General features: G+C 34.8%; 1 protein-coding gene across 4 annotated transcripts in view; it reads left to right on the forward strand.

Annotated features, from left to right (window-relative positions):
- ADGRV1 (adhesion G protein-coupled receptor V1) overlaps positions 1-18,839 on the forward strand; it is a 283,830-nt gene that overhangs the window by 61,096 nt on the left and 203,895 nt on the right. For all 4 annotated transcript variants that reach the window (XM_064402834.1, XM_064402835.1, XM_064402836.1 and 1 more), the window contains 13 exons: positions 1,482-1,658; positions 3,188-3,368; positions 4,589-4,791; positions 5,422-5,551; positions 6,818-6,898; positions 8,208-8,347; positions 8,761-9,370; positions 10,283-10,498; positions 11,726-11,941; positions 12,811-13,055; positions 13,248-13,429; positions 14,182-14,993; positions 16,226-16,435. In XM_064402834.1, the coding sequence (XP_064258904.1) occupies positions 1,482-1,658; positions 3,188-3,368; positions 4,589-4,791; positions 5,422-5,551; positions 6,818-6,898; positions 8,208-8,347; positions 8,761-9,370; positions 10,283-10,498; positions 11,726-11,941; positions 12,811-13,055; positions 13,248-13,429; positions 14,182-14,993; positions 16,226-16,435 (3,403 nt within the window). The remainder of the gene's footprint in view (positions 1-1,481; positions 1,659-3,187; positions 3,369-4,588; positions 4,792-5,421; positions 5,552-6,817; positions 6,899-8,207; positions 8,348-8,760; positions 9,371-10,282; positions 10,499-11,725; positions 11,942-12,810; positions 13,056-13,247; positions 13,430-14,181; positions 14,994-16,225; positions 16,436-18,839) is intronic.

The following is an 18,839-nucleotide window of genomic DNA, read 5'->3' on the forward strand; positions in this document are numbered from 1 at the left end:
TGTCCAGGACAGCTGACCTGAACTGGCCAAATGAACATTCTGTATTACAGAATGTCATGTCCAGTGTATAAACTGGAGAAGTTACCTGGAAGGCACTTGGTTGTTGTTGAGAAATGGGCTGGGTATTGGTCAGCATGTGGTGAGCGATTGTGCTGTGCAGCAATTGTTTCTCCTGGGTTCTGTTCCGGTCTCTTCCTCCCTTAAATTAAATCATCATCATTTTCATCATCATATTTGATATGAATTCACTTAATCCTGGCTGGAAGTTACTGTTTTTAAACATTAAATTTTCTATGGAAGTGACCACCATATATGCAGTATATAAACTGGAATCTTTTTCTGAGGGGATTGAAATAATCATAAAAAAATTTTAGTTTTTTTAATCATTTTGAAGGAGAAAGACATGATACCCAATTCTATTATTATTAGATTATTTTGGAAAAAAAATAGTATTTCAGATTTAGGAGTTCTTATGACCTATTAATTGCATCCTTTCTATCTGCAGTCCTTATGACGTGTTTGAAGGCAGCCATCTTGCCTGACTGATGATAGTTTTCGGTTTGGTTCAGTTTGTTTTCCAGGTGCCTACCATCTACTACCATAACGGATTCCTTCGGTTTCCAACGCCACTGATAATTCTGTGATGTCATAGGTCAGCAATCAACCATGAAGCAAAATTAAAAATTTATGTGGCATGTTAATTGTTTTGCCTTTATCTTGTAGCATTGTTTTATCAGTAGTTTAATTTCCTTATGTAATTATCTGTGTGTTAAGCAGCTGAAGGCATATTCAGTATCTACAATGTGCTATACAGTAGCTCTGAAATTTATCAAATGCTTAAGATAGCTTTAGTCAGTCTGATAACTTTCAACTAAAATTATTTTCTGTTTTAGTTTGATGATCATAAATTTTTTAATAGACTTCACCAGTATCAATACCTTATTTGTACCAAATGTGTGAAATCGTTGCTGCTAAGGGCATGTTCTTTGTGAAGACAGAATTGCAAAGAGTACTGTAGCACAAAAAGTTCTTCAGTTTTTTTGTGAATCGTAATAGTATAGTTTAATTTAAATGTATCTGTTTTTTTCATAGTGTTTTTAGTCAGGGAAAGGAGGAATCCAAATCTTTCTTTACATGAAAATTAAAATATTTAACATTAATATAAAACAGTATAGTCTTTTGCTTTTGATATACACATTTCAAACGTTGATTCTGTTTTTGTGTCCAAAAGAAACAACAGGGTACATTTGCTGGCTGACCTCAGGGAGATGCTAGAAGCTATTGCAATTTCCATTAAGATTGTTCTGACCACCATCAACATCAGTTTCAGCTTCCTGTCACTCCAAAAGTGCTGAAAGTAACATGGCAGCAATAAAGAATTCCTGAACATTTGAATAGCATTACAGAATTCAACCTTTTACATTTATTCCTTTGATTTACTACGATCATAACAAATATGTCAATTTCTTGCTTTCTTCCAGGCTGCTGATGAGGGTTCCACTATATCCTGTGTTGTGGAGCGAACAAGGGGCGCCCTAGACTATGTGTATATAAATTACATTATCTCACAGGTTGATTCCAGGGGCATTAATTACTCCATTAGCGATTTTTCTAACAGCAGTGGCACTATCACATTCCTTCCTTGGCAGAGATCAGAGGTAAACCCTACCTTTCTATTAAGTATTCATCCTGTCCTTTGCAAACCTGCTGGAAAACACCTTTTGAGGATGCTTGACTGGTTTTTGTATTAAAGAGTCTTTTCTTCACATGGCTTTTACTACTTTTGCAGGGTTTTTTTCATTTTAGACATCTAATGAGTGATAGGATAGACAACTATATATCTGTGTGCATCTCATTTCAGGCATGAATGCTTAAATGCAAATAATTGCACATAAGATATGTTTACATATATATATATTAGATATATGTATATCTGTACATATACTTCAAGTGTAGGTAATCTTGGGCTTGAATAGTGGACCTAGTGACTTCTGAAATTGGAATATGATCAGGTTTTGATCTGCGTAGTGGAGATCAGTTTTATCTCCACAACAATCAAATAGACAGCAGTAAACTTCACTGTTGTAATCAAATGTCTTGCCGCTATTAGCCACGTTCTGTCTCTTTTGGTTAATCTATTTCTGTGAATTTGACCCCAACCCACAGCATGGGAATTTTACATTTATTGAAAAGAGGTGTGGAGACTACAGTACTGTAGGAAGTTTGTAAGTGTTTTCTATTAGTGTTAGTTAAATAGAAAGGGTGGCTTGTTCATAGAAAATACTGTCTTTAATTTTGCTTCCATCATTCTGTTGAAGGGACTGAGTGAAACCTACTGACATAATTTGAAAAGATCCAAGAGACTCACTTAGAGCTGTGGATTTGGTCGCACTTAAACAATGTAACTCATTACAGGTTGACAAAAACTCATGATTTTGGAAAATAGTATGCTCCTGGCAGTTTATTCAGCTTTAATTCTCTACTGAAATCTATTACTGCATTACATACAGTCATTTAAAGTTAAATTTGCCAAGCTTTTCCAGTATGGCAGCATGGATGAGGCCTGACTTTATAAAATGGTAGAAAAGACTTGGTGAACCCTCTTACTCCATTGCTGTGTGGTCCCATATACAGTCTACATAGAGACCCTAATGCTCATCGCCCTAAGAAACAGACTGGGACCCGTTGCTTATCAGGTGAAAAATCTTAAGAGAATTTCCATTGACATTTTTAAACTACTCATTCCCATGTCTCTACATCAGCTACCTAAATTTTTTCTCCTATATATTTATCAAATCTTATCATGATACATAGAAAGTTGGAATTGTCTGAGATTAATATTATAGTCTATGCAGAGCATATTATGTTACATGGTAGTATGATCTGTAATGCCTGACACATCTTATGTGTCAGGTGGCATTAAAAACTCATTTGACTTGCTCTCTAAATTAGATTAATTGCTGTAACGTCTCTGACAGCTTGGTAAAGATGTTTTGGAATTGGTATTCTAAACTTATTATCATAAGGTTAAATAATTTGACGGGCAATAATGTTCTCTGTATTTCTTTCTAGACTCAGAGCAGATACACCTGATTGACTAAAAACTTACTTGTTTAAAAGGGTCATAAAAATCTTAAAGGATGTATGTTGCATACTTTGATTTCTCCATTATTTGGTCCTTCTCTAGGTCTTAAATTTGCATGTTATTGATGATGACATTCCAGAGCTAAATGAATATTTCCGTGTGACATTAGTCTCTGCAGTGTCTGGAGATGGAAAACTAGGTTCAACTCCTACCAGCGGAGCAAGTATAGATCCAGAAAAGGAAACTACTGATATCAGCATTAAAGCCAGTGACCACCCATATGGTAACAGTATTGAAGATATACAGTCTTATTGCAGATTTATGTATACTTCTAGCTTAAGAGGTAAAAAGTTTGCCTAGCCAAGATAGAAGAGGAAGCGATGTTAAGTATTACACTTTATCTAACTTGAGATTTATTTAATCACAGGGTGCTCATATGGGGCGCCATTTATTGCCGGCCGGGGGCTATGTACAAATCACGAACGGGATGGGGCTGCTGAGGAATGCGTCTTGAGCCATTTTATTTTCCAGCATCAGTCTCATTACATGGTTATGACAATGGGAAGATGCCAGCAGCTCACATCCCAGGCAGCAGACCAAGAACTTAATGTTACAACTCACTTTAAAAGTTTTTTGACCAATCACACAAAGCAAAAGCACATTGACAGTAGTTTTATCCAACGACTATAATCACATGTACCTTCCGTTAAAACAATGCTTGCTTATTTAGAATACAATAGATATTGTATTTGTAAAGCCTTAAAACACAGTGCACAGAGCTCCATTATTAAGCTTAGAACTTCCTAATATCTCGCTAGATATATTTTTCTGTAGCTGAGGAAGTTATTCTAGACAAGCATTTATATACAGACCATTGTTCCATTTGTCCTTACTTTTCTACTTACTACATAATTTTTCTGTTGACCTATCTTATAGCTACTGCTTAGCTCTAATCACAGTTCTGCTGTCTCTGAGGCCTGCCTTTTGCAGCTTTCCCAAAACCCTCTGATGGATTCCCATGCATAATTTTTATACAAGAATGAAAGTCAAATTAATTACTCTTGAGAATACTACAAAAGAGGAATTAAAGCTTCCTGGACCAAACATGGGATCATCCCCATTTGCAAGAAAACCATATTGCATGTGTTGATTTTATGGTACTGTGAAATGAGAATTTGTAAAAGAGGGAGACATTTAAGCCTGCCTATTATTATACCAATAAGTATAATTACCCAATGTTATGACATTTGGGTTCTTTTGGAAAGCATTGAATTCATTCTGGTGAAATGTTTTTTTAAGACTAACATGAATATCAGTGAGAGAGAGAATGGTACATAGTACATTCCTGGAAATAGCATGATTGAGTCCTAAAGGCATTCTTAATATGTTTAAAAGTTCATAAACATTACATATAAATATTATAAATATTTTTGTTTAATTTTTTATTATTATAATTTGACTTTTATATAAGAAGTTACGTCAATAATATTTTTTGTCTTTCAGGACTACTGCAGTTCTCAGTGGGGCCACCTCCTCAGCCCAGTGATGAAATGATTCTGCCAGCCTCTGCTGTGCCCCATATCACTGTTAAAGAAGAAGTTGGACACATCAGATTATTGGTAGTTCGTGCACAAGGGCTTCTTGGAACAGTTCTTGTGGAATACAGGACAGTGCCAATTACAGCTTTCAGTCCTAAAGATTATCAGGTATGGCCATTGCCAATGTAATTATTTTAGAATTTAGTTAAAGCTATTTGTCCTGGAAATAGCCTTCAGTTTCAGTATTTTAGCTCTGATGTAATTTTTTTCACAGAAACAGTTTGTTTTATTATGGTGGTGTGATAGATGTGTAATACTCACTATACAAATATAACCCACTTTGTGTATTTTGCCTCCTTTCTGTGCAGCATGTTGTGTTTCCTAGGAAAAGCCCCTGGGTTTGATTTTGATATCCTTAAGAAAATTGTCAGTGCAGCAAGAATGGATATTTCCTATTGTTTCTAAGTATATCAGACTTTATATGACCATACAAGTGCATATACAGGTGAAGATTATATTGTACTTATTAGGATTTGTACATATTCAACAGCATAGCTTACAAGTATCTGTTTTCTTGTCTGATTGCTGTTTGTGCAGAAAAATGTAGATAAATTGAAGATGCTTATAATTCAGTGAGTTTAGATTGCTATTTCTTATAACAAAGACTCAGCAGGTTTGTTAAAGTGAAGAAAGGTAGACGTTTTGATAAAGATAAAAAGAATTGTGGTTGTATTTCTTTTTTCATTTGGATGAAAACACTAAACTTGAACAAAACTGTGAAGATCTGTCATATTTCAGGCTGTTTGGGGCTCAATGGAATTTCAGCCTGGAGAAAGATACAAGTACATTACTGTTAACATCACTGACAATTCTATTCCTGAACTAGAAAAAACTTTTAAAGTGGAGCTGTTGAACCCAGAGGGTGGAGGTAAGGCACATCTATTAACCCACTGGTTGCATTTTTGTGATCTTTATTCATCTCTTAAAATCTAACCTTGTGAACTATTTCCATGTTTTTTTCTAATACACACCCTCCAGAAAGCAGCAATTCCTTTTAGGAAAAAACTTTTCTTTCAAGTTTTCAGTATTTAAGGTTTAACAGCCAAAGCTGTGGTTTCTATCTACCACTTAAATGAAATTGGAGAAATTGCAATAAACTCACTCATAACTTATTCAAATGGATTATAGTATTAGAAAATTGTGGGTTTTGAGATGTCCGGGGAGTTCAGCTGAGTTGGAGAACTAGCTAGAAGCTAGTGTAAATCCTGCTGTGAGGTGTTAGTTTTGCAACTGTCAGCAAGTATCAGTGCTCCTGCCTTGTAAAATCAATTTTGCTTTGCAGAATTTATTGCCAGTGCAAAAAGTTTTTAAGGGAGATTCCTCCTGGTTAGAGGAAAAGAAGTAATTCAAAATATTGAGAGCCATAAAGCCTCAAATACCAGCCTTTTTAACTGGTATTTTTCTAAGCAATTCAGAATTGCAAGTGTGATGCCTTCTGGAAAGTTAGATCATATTAACATGAGTGTGCTGCAATGTGGCATGGTGGTGTTACGCTAGGAATCTTTTGGTAAAAGTATGAGTTTTCAAGCCTGTGGAATTTTTGGTCAAGTAGTTGTTTCAGTTAAACAAACTTTTCGCTTTCACTTTTTTTGGTTAGAAAACTTACAGCTAACTTTGGTAATTTACTAGATGCAGATACCTCCTGAACATAATCTTTTGGAGCTTTCCAACACCTCTGCAAGCACGAAACTTAGAATAAAGTCTCCATCAATTAAGCTGCCAAATTTTTTCAACTTTCTGACAGAAGTTTTTGATTTGTGAGAAAATATTAGAGTAAGAGCATTTCACAGGGTCTAGCCACTTCTTCCCTCTCCTCCCTGCCCCATTTCTAATTTCTCAACTAGGAATGAGAAAGAGGGAACACAGAAAAAAAGGCAAAAAAAAAAGGATAAAGTTGTATGTGTTTTCTTTCCTTCTGACTTCCTTTTATGATTCCAGTGCAATAAATTAAACAAGAGGTAGCATATTCAATATTTTTCTGGCTATTAGCAGAAATTAATTTTGAAAATTGACATTTTCCTAGAATACACCTCTGTCTTTTTGTGTTATCCAAAAATATTTAAATTACTTTCTGCTTTCCCTTTATTTGTAAATGTATATATGTGTATATATCTGTATGTTTGTCATCTTAAAGTTGCTGAGCTCTTTAGAAATGATGGAAGTGGTAGTGGTGATGGAAACATGGATTTCTTCCTGTCAACTGTCCCTCAACTTGGTGAGCTTTTTTGATTTATCCTATATTTTATTTGTAAGTGTAATACCTGTCATAAATTATTATTCTTGATACAACTTTCTTTACATGTAGTTAGAGATTATTAATTTAGATTTAACAAAAAGTTTTACAAAAAAATTCTTTTCCATTTTAACTTAGTTGTAATTTCACTAGCAGTCAGTGTTTAATGTAAAGCAGAGTACAACAGGGTCTTATATAATCAAAACTGTATTGTTGTAAAACACAATACAGTAATTTCAGAATTAAAGCTTACAAAATTATCTTTGTCTGAGCATTGTCAGATTTTCCTGGGAGAAAAAAGCAAAGGTACTTTTAAAATTTAAGGCAATTTTAAAACTACCTGATTGTATGCTTTGATCCTGTATGATATAATCTGTGTATAATTTGCCCTTCATGGCAAATATACTCTTAAAGAAAAGTAAGTTGTGTTATATTTTTTAATGAAGTAATTTGATTTTTTTCATTTTTCCTCTTTATGTTTCTATTTATGTCATGATATGCAGAAAACAATGATAATTTAATATTAATAAAAAATCCCAAATGAAGAAATAATATAGAATATATGGGAAAACCCTATGCATATAGGAATTTAAATGAAAACCTGCAGACATAAAAATGTTATATGAGCACCCATATGCCAATAGAGTAATATTTTTTCTTTTTTCATTTTCTTTTTTCTTTTTTGTTGTTTTCTTTCTTTCTCTTTCCCTTTTACTTGTTTCCAGGAATGGTTTCCTTAAGTGCCAGACTCTTCTTTCTCTCCAGGCAGCAAGTTATGTCACCCAAGACAATATCTTTAGAAGTAGGATTTACTTGACTTGGCGGGGTTTGGTTTTTTTTTTGTTTTTTTTTTGTTTTTTTTTTTTTTTGGTTTGGTTTGGTTTTTTTTTGGTTTTATTTTTCTTTCATTCCAGCTTATGTCAGGATGAGATCTGCATTCATCTTGTCTGTCCTCTTACACTGTGGTTTACCGTATAACTTCTCACTGTCCTAAATGCTGCTCCATGTTTATTCATTGAACCTGAAATTTTATTTTGGTTCCTCCCTTAAAATAATACTTTTTTTGTTGCATGGTTCCGTGGAAGGACTGAGAGGACTGCCTTACTGAAAGTCAGATCCTTTTCCATGCAGGGAGGTACCATGCATTTAAAAAAGAAAATAAACAAAGATAAACTGCACAGATGCTTCATACTCTATTTTGTATTTTTGTAGCACATTTCTTCAGCTGCTTTCTTTCATGTAAGAAAATATGAGAGATAAAAATAACCTTTTTGGGATTCTCATTTAACAGCTAGCTTGGGAATTGCATCCCACATCCTTGTGACTATTGAGGCTTCTGATGATGCTCATGGTGTGTTTGAGTTCAGTGCTGAGTCCATTTCAGTGAATGGAACTGAACCTGAAGATGGAGATAGCAATATCGTGCTGCAGGTTCGAAAGCTCTGAGTCTCATATTGCTGCATTGTACTCTTCTGTCTGTTTTTACTGGTGTTCTCTGATGCTTTTGTCATTAGTCTATGGAGTTTTTAACAACTTTGCCATGAACATTTGTTTTTCAGTCATTCAGTGTTTGCTAATGTATATTATTCAGCTTGAAACTAAAATAATAATAATAATATCCAAAAACTTAAAATCTTATACCTATTTAGCATCAAGGGACTACTGTCTTAAAATAAGTGTTGATAATATAAGTTCTGCAGAGCTAAGATAATAAAAATGACATGTTTTTAAAACACAGACATATCTTTAATTTTTCATGTTATTGTCTTTGCTTAATTGCATTTCACACTTCTATGTTGCTTTCTCAGAGAACAAAAATATGCACATCCTTATGTTTTTCATAGGTTGTGAGAAGTCATGGGACTTTATCTCAGGTGACATTGCATTGGATCATAGTCTACGATCTCACCAACGACCTGATCTCTACAGATGGGAATGTAACGTTTGATGTTGGCCAAGTGAGAGCAAATATTACATTACAGGTTTCTCCTGATGATGTTCCCGAATTGGATAAGATGTTTTCGGTCCTGATCATCAATGTCTCCCTTGGTCGTCTTGGATATCATACAAATGCAACATTGACTATTTTAGCAAATGATGATCCTTATGGAGTCTTCATCTTTTCTGAGCGAAACAGACCAATGAAAGTTGAGGAAGAAACAAAAAATGTCTCTCTGACAATTTTAAGATGCGGTGGTCTCCTTGGTACAGTAATGGTGAAATACAGAAGTATTGCTGATGAAGAAAAGTTGCCCTTTCTTCCACCTGATATTGTCAGAGCAATAGAGGGAAAAGACTATATACCCGTTACAGGTTATGTAATCTTTGCAACCAATGAAAGTGAGGCCACAATATCCTTGCCTATTTTGGATGATGATGATCCTGAGAGGTCAGAATCTGTTTTTGTGGAGCTAAGCAGTGTTGTTTTGATCAGGAAAGTTCAGGATCGGCCAAGTAAGTATCTTTCATAAAACCTACAGTTTAACTATGAAGGTTAGTATTTATCTGTAACAGGAGAAACTGCAGCACAACAAATGAACTCTTTACCTCTGCCAACCTCTGTATAGTTAAGATGTCTCTTAGTTTCCTGACTTGTGTCTGTTAACTTTTATTTCCTTTGGCGCACTATTTTATTGGAAAAACATGAGTATTTCTTTATCCCTTTTGAATTGTGTTGTGCAAAGTGTTTCAGACCAAATATCTTACGGTATTTGTTTGTGCACTAATACCTGTTTATTTAGCATTTTTTTCTGGAAATTCAGTAGTGGGAAATAACTAAGCTAGTTTTTTAAATTGAAATACAAAAAAGTCTTTAAAAAAAGTTATGTAAAATTAGTGATGTGCTGCTTTCTCAGTGTTGACAATTCTTTCTTAATTTCTCATTCACATAAATTCAGGTCATTACAACTTGATTTGCACTTCAGAGAATCTTGGCATGTCTAATTGCTGCCCTTGCTCAGAGATTAAGGGGTACCTTCAAATGTAATTCCACTTGGAGTTGAAATCTTACTTACGTTTCATCATATCAAAAGTAAAACTGAATTATTCGGAACTGTACTGATCTTAATATTAGTCTTATGGATAAATAAATAAATAAATAAATAAATTCACAGTACTTCATATTTTCAAAAAAATTATGGCTTGTATGCTCCACAGCATGATAGAATAATGTTCAGATTTTCTGCAAGAACATAATTTAAACACATGTATTTTGATGTGGTTTGTAGTTATACTTTGTGCAATTGTAAAAAAGATAATTTTCATGAAAACTAGAGACAGGTAAAGTTGCATGTGTGCCTATGAACTCTATAGCCATGAATAGTAATGATTTCAGGTACTGCTCACTATGTTTTCTTTATATTTCAGTTATAAATTCTCCTCGACTTGGTTTAGTGGGTGAGACAATAGCTCATGTAATTATCAATGCCAATGATGATGCTTTTGGAACACTTCAGCTTTCAGCTTCAGCTGTGCGAGTTGCTGAAAACTATGTTGGACCAATCATTAATGTGACCAGAACTGGGGGAATATTTTCAGATGTTTCTGTGAAATTTAAAGCTATGCCAATAACTGCAACAGCTGGTAAGAACGCAGAATAGCAGAACTATGTAGTCTTTGTTAAAGCTGTAACAAACAAGTGTGTAATGAATGGATTGTTAATGTAGCATGTGTGAAATCTAAAGTAGTAAGACATTGACTGTGCTTATCAAATATAAATCTGAGACCTAGGGGAAAGTTTACACATTATCACTGGAGAACCTAAAAGTGAAATGAGGAAAGGAATTGGGATGTTTGTTTACTTAGTTGTTTACTTAGTACATCACCACTTAAATATTCCCTCGCCCCCCCACTCCCCAAAATGCTATGGTAGTATATGTAAAAACTATTTAGTCCCATGTACATATTTAAGCTCATCATGCATTGCTTAGTTGAGCTTATTGGAGAGGAAGTGAGAGCTGGGGACTTAGCTGTAAAACAAATACAGAAAAATCTATCAAAACCCAAGGAGACTTGTACTTCTGAAAATGGAACGTAAACTTCTCCAGTTGGTCCCTGCTGTAGAGAAGGTACATAAAAAAAGGAGAAAAATTATGAAGTCTCCAGGATTACTTAGACATTATAAATTGAGTGCGCTTCAGTGCATAGCTGTATTTCAGCTATGTCCAAACTGATTAGGTGGGTGGTACATGTCCTGAGAACTTTTAATTTCATTTTTATGTAACAGAGTGTTAAAAATCTGTGGCTAGATTTATATCAGAGTATGCTTTCAATTAGTTTCTGAAGCAGAGCTGTGATCTAGTCTATCACAGATGTTCCTCTAGACAGTTGAGACAAGTTTGCCTAAACTGAAGTTGACACATAAAAGGTGCCCTTTACTGAAATCTGCTTTGACAAGGTGCTTCTGTTTCACTTTTATCTCTTGGAAAGCTGGACAGCAATTATAAATCAAAAATAGAAACATCTTGGTAGTGTGACCTTGTAAACAGCAGATAGTAATGGACCTTTTGTAACTACCTCTTGGTCTAACAGTGCACTTTCTCTCCTTTGGTTAGCCTATTTTGATCCATCCAGACTTCTAAAAGGCAACAGTACTTAAATAGATATATACATAAGTAAATAAGAAAATAAATAAATAATTAAGAGTTTTGGGGTCTAAAGGTAAAGGAAAAAACACCATAAAAACACAGAGAAATGCATGTATAAGCAAAGAGAAAATGGTTAATAATGATAATGTTCACCACACTGAACTGTAAAGCATTGATATTATCTGTGTTTTATTATTTTGGGTTTTATTATCTACAAATCTAGGTGAGGACTACAGTGTAGCTTCATCAGATGTTGTCTTACTAGAAGGGGAAACAAGTAAAGCTGTGCCAATTTATATAATTAATGATATCAATCCTGAACTTGAGGAGTCATTTTATGTTCAGCTGCTGAACCAAACAACAGGAGGAGCCTTGCTTGGATCTTTGACAAGGGCAGTCATAACTATTGAGGCTTCTGATGACCCATTTGGATCCTTTGGTAAAGGACTACATATTTTCTTTCTTCCATTAACATTTTTTGGAGGGTTTGTCGGAGAGCTGCAACTTCGCAGCTCAATAAAAACATTCAGAAGTGGAAATGTGGGTATAGAGAGTAAATGAAAAGATCAGATGAACTGAATTTAAACATGTAATGGGGCTTTAATAAAACGGAAGGATTGAGCCTCTTGGAGGCTCTGGTTGTTGGCACCAAGCAGTAGAACAAGAGGCAACAGGTAGAAACTGATGCCCAGGAAGTTCACCTGAACATGAGGAAGACCTTCTTTACTGTGCGGGTAATGGTGCACTGGAACTGGTTGCCCAGAGAGGTTGTGGAATCTCCTTTAGTGGAAATATCTAAGAACTGTCTGGACATATTCCTGTGCCATGTGCTCTGGGATGACCCTGCTTGAGCAGGGAACTTGAATCGGATGATCTACAGTGGTCCCTTCCAACATGACCCATTCTGTGATTCTAAAAAACAGCGATTTCTACTTAACATGTTCCGTGATAAATAGTTATAATTTATTACTTCAGTAAGTGACATGAAAACTGGTAAAGAGTTTCTTTGCTGTGAATAATTATGAAGTTATATCCTAAGACCTTAGAAACAGTTTAGCCTCAAAGAGTGGATGTATTGGAATAGTGGATGTATTGGACTTGAATGAGGGCTTAATTTTCATGCTAATTTTCTCTGCGGATAAAAATATGGGTATTGAAAGTCTGCTTTTAGGTTTAAACATGATTAAAAGGGGTTTACCTGTGCAAGTAAATGCAAGCAAGTAAAATAAAACTCTGTACTTCAGAAATGGATATGTTTATTTTCAGTTTTATTGTCAATGCACTACATCTCCCTATGGTGTATGTCAGTTTTTCAGAACACCGAATTCACTGTGGAGGAGCCTGAATTTGGATCAGTAACCATAAATCTGCCAGTAATCCGTAATGCTGGGACCCTGGGTAACGTTACTGTTCAGTGGGCTGCTACCATTAATGGGCATCCCGCTGTTGATGACTTAAAAGTTTCCATGGGTAATATTACTTTTGCTCCTGGAGAAGCCATTCAGATGTTGCTGTTGGAAATCCTGGCTGATGATGTTCCAGAAGTAGAAGAAGTAAGTAGAGTAGTTATGTCTCTCTTAAACATTATTAGAGTTTTAACTTGTATAAGGTCTGTGTGCAGATCAAAGCAAGAAATATTATGACAGGAAGCTGCAACAAGTTCAGACTTTATTTTGGTTGTGATTATTTGTAGAAATGGCAAAAATTATTTAGCTGCATTATTTGTTCTTCTTTTTCTTTTTGAGATTGTCCGTATTGAATTAACTCAGGCCTCCAATGGTGCTGTTATCGGGCTTGATGGCATGGCAAATATTGTTATACCTGCCAATGATAATCCTTACGGCACAGTTTTCTTTCATCAATCCTCATATCGAATTCAGGAGCCACTAGAAAGAAATTTACTTGCAAATATATCAGTCAGGAGAAGGTCTGTATAATATTGGCTGATTTTAAATATTTTTTGTTGTTGTTGTTTTGGTTTGGTTTGTTTTTTGTTGAGTATTTTTTTGGCAATAATTTTAAATGTCACACTCTTGTATAGGTATTTGCATCAATTTCTTGTTCTGCCAGCTTTTTTTTCATATACATTGATTTTGATATCTGCAGATAGATGTCTGCTTGTACATAAAGTACAAATGTAATACATAGGTAATGTAAACCCAGAGTACACTGTGTACTTGAAGTTTTATTTTGCCTCTTAAATTGACAAGCCATTTAAAGCTGCAAACCAGCCTGTTCCTGTGATGTGAACTGGAGGACAAAATGTATCAAATGTTGTGTGATGGAAGACAAAATGAAAAGCAGAAAAGGTTTTGCATGTGAATTATGGTATCTTGAACAGACCTCAGAGGAATGATAGTGCTAGACAACAAAGGCTTTTTCTTCCTTTATGGTCCTAGGAAGACTAATTTAACTCCCAGAAACAAATGCTTGCAAGCATGCATGCTTAATGGACTGCTACCCAAGCTATAAACAATCAAACTTGCTCTCCAAAAAACCCAACTACTCAGTTATTCTAGTACTAGTTTCAAGGGAAGTCACTTTAATTAGCTATTTGTAACTTTTCTGCAATTCAGAAAGCATTAGTTGATTTTGTTTTTATTCTTAACCCAGTAACGTACAGAATATTAGACATGGCTTCACCAGCTAACATAACATTTTTATTTTAATGTCTTTTAGTGGGGGAAGGTTTGGTACTCTGCAAATATTTTACAGCACTTCTGAGACTGATGTTGTAGCTCTTGCCATTGAGCAAGGTGAGGATATACTGGCCTATTACAAGTCTCCTGTACAAGGAATTCCTGACCAGCCATCCAAGACCAGAGTGAATGTGTTAGCAGCAAGTGACCCACTGTATGCCTGTGCAACTCAGTGCCTAAAAGAACAAGCATGTTCAGCCTTTGCATTTTCCAGTGCCTCTGAGATTCCCCTCTGCCTCTGGCTGACAACAGAGATCGGGCCATTAACTAATATGTCAGGATTATGGACCTACAAGAAAAACATCAGCAGTACATCCATTTTGTTTAGCACACAAGCCATTGCTGGTAGTGATTACGAATCTATCACAGGACAGTGGGCCATCATGCAGGAAGGGGAAGAGTTTGCAAATCTCACAGTTACCATACTCCCTGACAGCCTGCCAGAGCTGGATGAAAAATTCACTGTATCCCTGTTGAAAGTTGAACTTTTTAATGTCTCAGCCAGCTTAAAAAATCAACCAACTATTGGACAGCCAAATACTTCCACAGTTACCATAATGATGAATGGGGATGCCTTTGGAGTATTTAAGATCTATAGTGTAAGTCCCAATGCAACAGAGAACGGTCTATACATTGAAGTAGAAGAATGTCCTCAGGCCAGCATGCAGCTAATGATAGAAAGGACAGAAGGCAGCCTGGGACAGGTGGCAGTGGAATGGCGTGTTGTTGGTGGAACTGCTACCCCAAACATGGATTTTGTGGGTGTTGGTGAGATTCTAGTGTTTTCTGAAGGTAAGTTTAGGTTTAGCACTAACTTGTCTAAAATTAAAGAAAACACAAAACATACACACACACACACAAAGACCACAAAGACTAAAAACAAAACAAAACAAAAGGATGAAAAGTATAAATATTTAAGTATTTTTAAAAGAAATATTGCAGTGTGCATTATAAAGATAACATTTTTACTAAATAAATAAGGAATAATATTGCTGAAATAGGTGTCAAAGATAATGAAAATGAAAATCAGGCCTAACTGGTCTTTTGTTCTTATCTTGTCGACACAGTACTATTTTTTAATGATTATATCTTTTTAGATTCTGAGATTGTATTGATTTTGTAAAATACCAGGATAGTTTAAAAAATTGCAAATAAGAAACCTCTATGTCAGGCATTATTTAAGCACTCTGCAACATGACAGATGTATTTTATATTTTCAAAGTCTGAGAAAATTCAGCAGTTGTTTTTAAAACAATTTATGAGAGTGTAGTAAAGATTGCAATGTTCATTTAGTTTGCTAAATAATCTGAACTTAAATGAAAGATTGCCAGGGTGATTTGGAAACTGACATGTAATTACATTAGTGTTTATAAGTTTACTAAATATATTTTCAGAATACTTTGAATGTCAATATAACAAAAAATATATGTATTGGGTAAACTGATAATTAGTATAGGTTAGGAACATACAATGACCAATGGGATTCTGTTGCAAATTGTAATGTATTACAGAGACTGGTAATTGATTATATTTGCTGCTTACATTGTCATTCTTTGATATTTCAGAAAACATGTAACGTATACAATGACAGCCCACTTTAATGTATTTCCTGGTCCAGTAAATATATAATCAAATTTCGTGTACATATGTCTGTATGTGACATCAGAAAAATGTATTCACTTGGCAATTCTTTTTACAAGAATTATTTCCCTTTTCTAATTAAAATTTGAAAGCCGAAGACCTTACAAAGCAAATAAGAATTCTAAGCATTCAGAAATTATTCTTAATTTCTACAGAGTATATTTAATAATTTTTAAATTATATTGCCTAATATAACATTTTATTAGTAATTGAATAAAATTTCATAACAACATTCAGTAACTTCTAGACAGGTAAATAAGTAAAGATTCTTTATGTTCCTTTTTATATAAGTTAAGTATTTAATACTAGAGTAAATGATAGCATCTTTTTATAGGTGATTTTCATGTGAACATATAAGTATGTATATGTTCTTCTGCTTTTAGGTGAAACAAAAAAGATGGTCACACTTACCATTTTAGATGATCCAGAGCCAGAGGATAATGAAAGCATCATAATCAGCCTTGTGCATACTGAAGGAGGAAGTAGGATTCTGCCCAGTTTCAACACTGTCACAGTGATTATCCTGGCAAGTGACAATGTGGCAGGAATCATTAGCTTCCAGACAGCTGGAAGGTCCATTATTGGTCATGAAGGTGCGTTCTTGGTGTTGACCACACTCAGTTTGATTAGCATCAGCTTCCATTTCTGTGCTTTCTGTTGATAACAATTAAGTGATTGTATCACTGTTCAGAGAATGTCAGCAAGCAGAATAACCACACACTTAGCATGCAGTTCTTTGGAGTTTTAACTCTTGCAAACACAGCACTTAAATGAAATTTATGGAAAAGATGAAGAGACCAGTTCCAAACCCATATTTCACCATTTCTTCTTTCCTGTCGTTTTTCTGAAGATTATGCCTTGCTTCTATTGGCATTGCATTTCTAAGCTCCTTTTAGCATTTCTCATTCATTTTTACCATATTCCAGAACTAAATATAAACCCCCATCATACAGACCAATTGCAAATCTTAAGCAAATACTATCTACCACTGACTTAAAATTAGTTTTTAAGTATCTAGAAAATATTCCCACAGAAATAAAATAGGAAAAAATCTTCCATCTCTCTAAAGTTTCTCTTCATATTTTTAATAGCAACTCATTTTAGGAGTGTGACAATCTTGATGTCATAGTTGGATATCTAGTGTCTAACAGTGTTTTAAGAGAACAAGTTTCATGTTTTACCTAGAGTTGGTACAGTTCTGCACAGGACAGTAATAATAAAAATGGTAGCTGCTCTTGTTAGCCTTTGCTGGAATATCAGTGTATTGCAATCTCAAATTTTTCTGATGTGTAAACTGATGGGTAGAAAAAACTAACAGAAATTTGCTGTCCAGGAGTGTATGCACTGAATTTTTTGTTGGAAGAAACAATCTCAAAAGGACATGGTCTGGTGTTTTTTCCTATAATGAAAAGACCCCATAAGCTTTTGGGTTAAGATACAGCTTGTATTAATTCTGTTGTGCCAAGTTTCTATCCTTTATTACTCCACATTATTGGTTCTGATCTGCCTGACAAGCCTGATGCATTGTGGCAGTCTAAGAACAGCTGTTAATGAGCTCAAAGAATTAATTCAAACCATCTCATTCCCCAAGGTTATAAAGACCTTATACACTTTCCACTGGTTAAATATTAGTCATAGCATGCTGAAGTTGAAAGCTTTTATCTGGAGCTGAAATACTCTGCTATGTATAGTACATATATAGTGCTATAAATGATTCTGTTTCCTTCAGCTTGTGAAAAACCATGCATTGCACTGCATTATAGCAAGAAAAACCAGCCAAACTAGCTCAATTTGATTTAAAAAGAAAAGAATGTGCTAACGCCTTGATATGATTTCAGTGGCTTTACTTCATTTTCATTATCAGGATTTTTCTTATGAAGACAAATATTATCAAACATAAATCCAAAAAGTTTAATCTTTTATATTTATTATATTATTGAACAGTTTCTGTTAAGCAACTCAGTCTTTTTTTCAAGCTGTTCATATTATTTATCCCTGGGGGCAGGAAAGATTTGAAAAACTGAAGATGGGTGACAGGAAAGAAAAATAAGTTCATTTTAGAATTTATTTTTACTTAAAGACCAACCCTGCAGATGGGAGATGTTAGAAAATACTCAGTGTGAGAAAATTCAGGTATTTGTGTTCACTCTGGATTATTGGCTGTCAACCAAAAAGAAATGGATTTTTCTCACAGAAGATAACAAGATGTTGTTAAAGTCTTAAAATCCTTTCCCATAGACTTGGACCTCTCTGTAAGGGGGAAAGGGAGTTAAGAGGGGTGGTGAACCACAGCCTGGTGAAGGATTTGTGCACTGTCCAGGCCTTTTTACGTGTAACACAGTGCTCAGGCCTGTGCACTTTTTGCACTGCTAATATGGAATAAGTTTAGTGGTATTGGTGGCTCTATTTTGAAAGTTATGTAATGGAATAAATCTTTTCTTCACACTTCAGCTGTGGATCATGGCTGTCTTGGTGTTAACTGCATATATTCTGTTCGCACAATCACTGTATTGAGGGCAAGGGCAGCATTTAAGTACAGGCAGAACAAGGAACAGTTGTATGGCTGTGAATTGGATGAAAACACACTGCAATAGCTTGAAATAAGGAACAAGAGGAGAATTGATAAGGTCCCCTTCTCCTTGATAAAGGCAGAAAACGAAAGAAAGATTTAAAATATTTAAAAAAACCAAAAAAACATGAGACAAAATAGGGAAATTAACCTAATAATACTTTCAATCTTCAGAGATCAATTTTATTTGTGTTAGTGTTTCTTACTGGATAGGAATAACAAAGATTATGGTAAAGCTGGCTGAGCTTTACATGCATCAGTAGCTGAATACTGGAGAGTATTCAACTGAGATGTATTGTACTTCAGGTTTCTTCTTGGTGCATAGATTACAGTGTATCAGGGTTCTGTGTCTTGAAATATTTTACAGTCTTCAGTGAAAATTTTTTTGTGTTATGTAATTTTGTATTGAAATAACCTTTGTATGTATT

The sequence above is a fragment of the Passer domesticus genome, chromosome Z (assembly GCF_036417665.1).
Source record: "Passer domesticus isolate bPasDom1 chromosome Z, bPasDom1.hap1, whole genome shotgun sequence".
Classification (NCBI taxonomy): Eukaryota; Metazoa; Chordata; class Aves; order Passeriformes; family Passeridae; genus Passer; species Passer domesticus.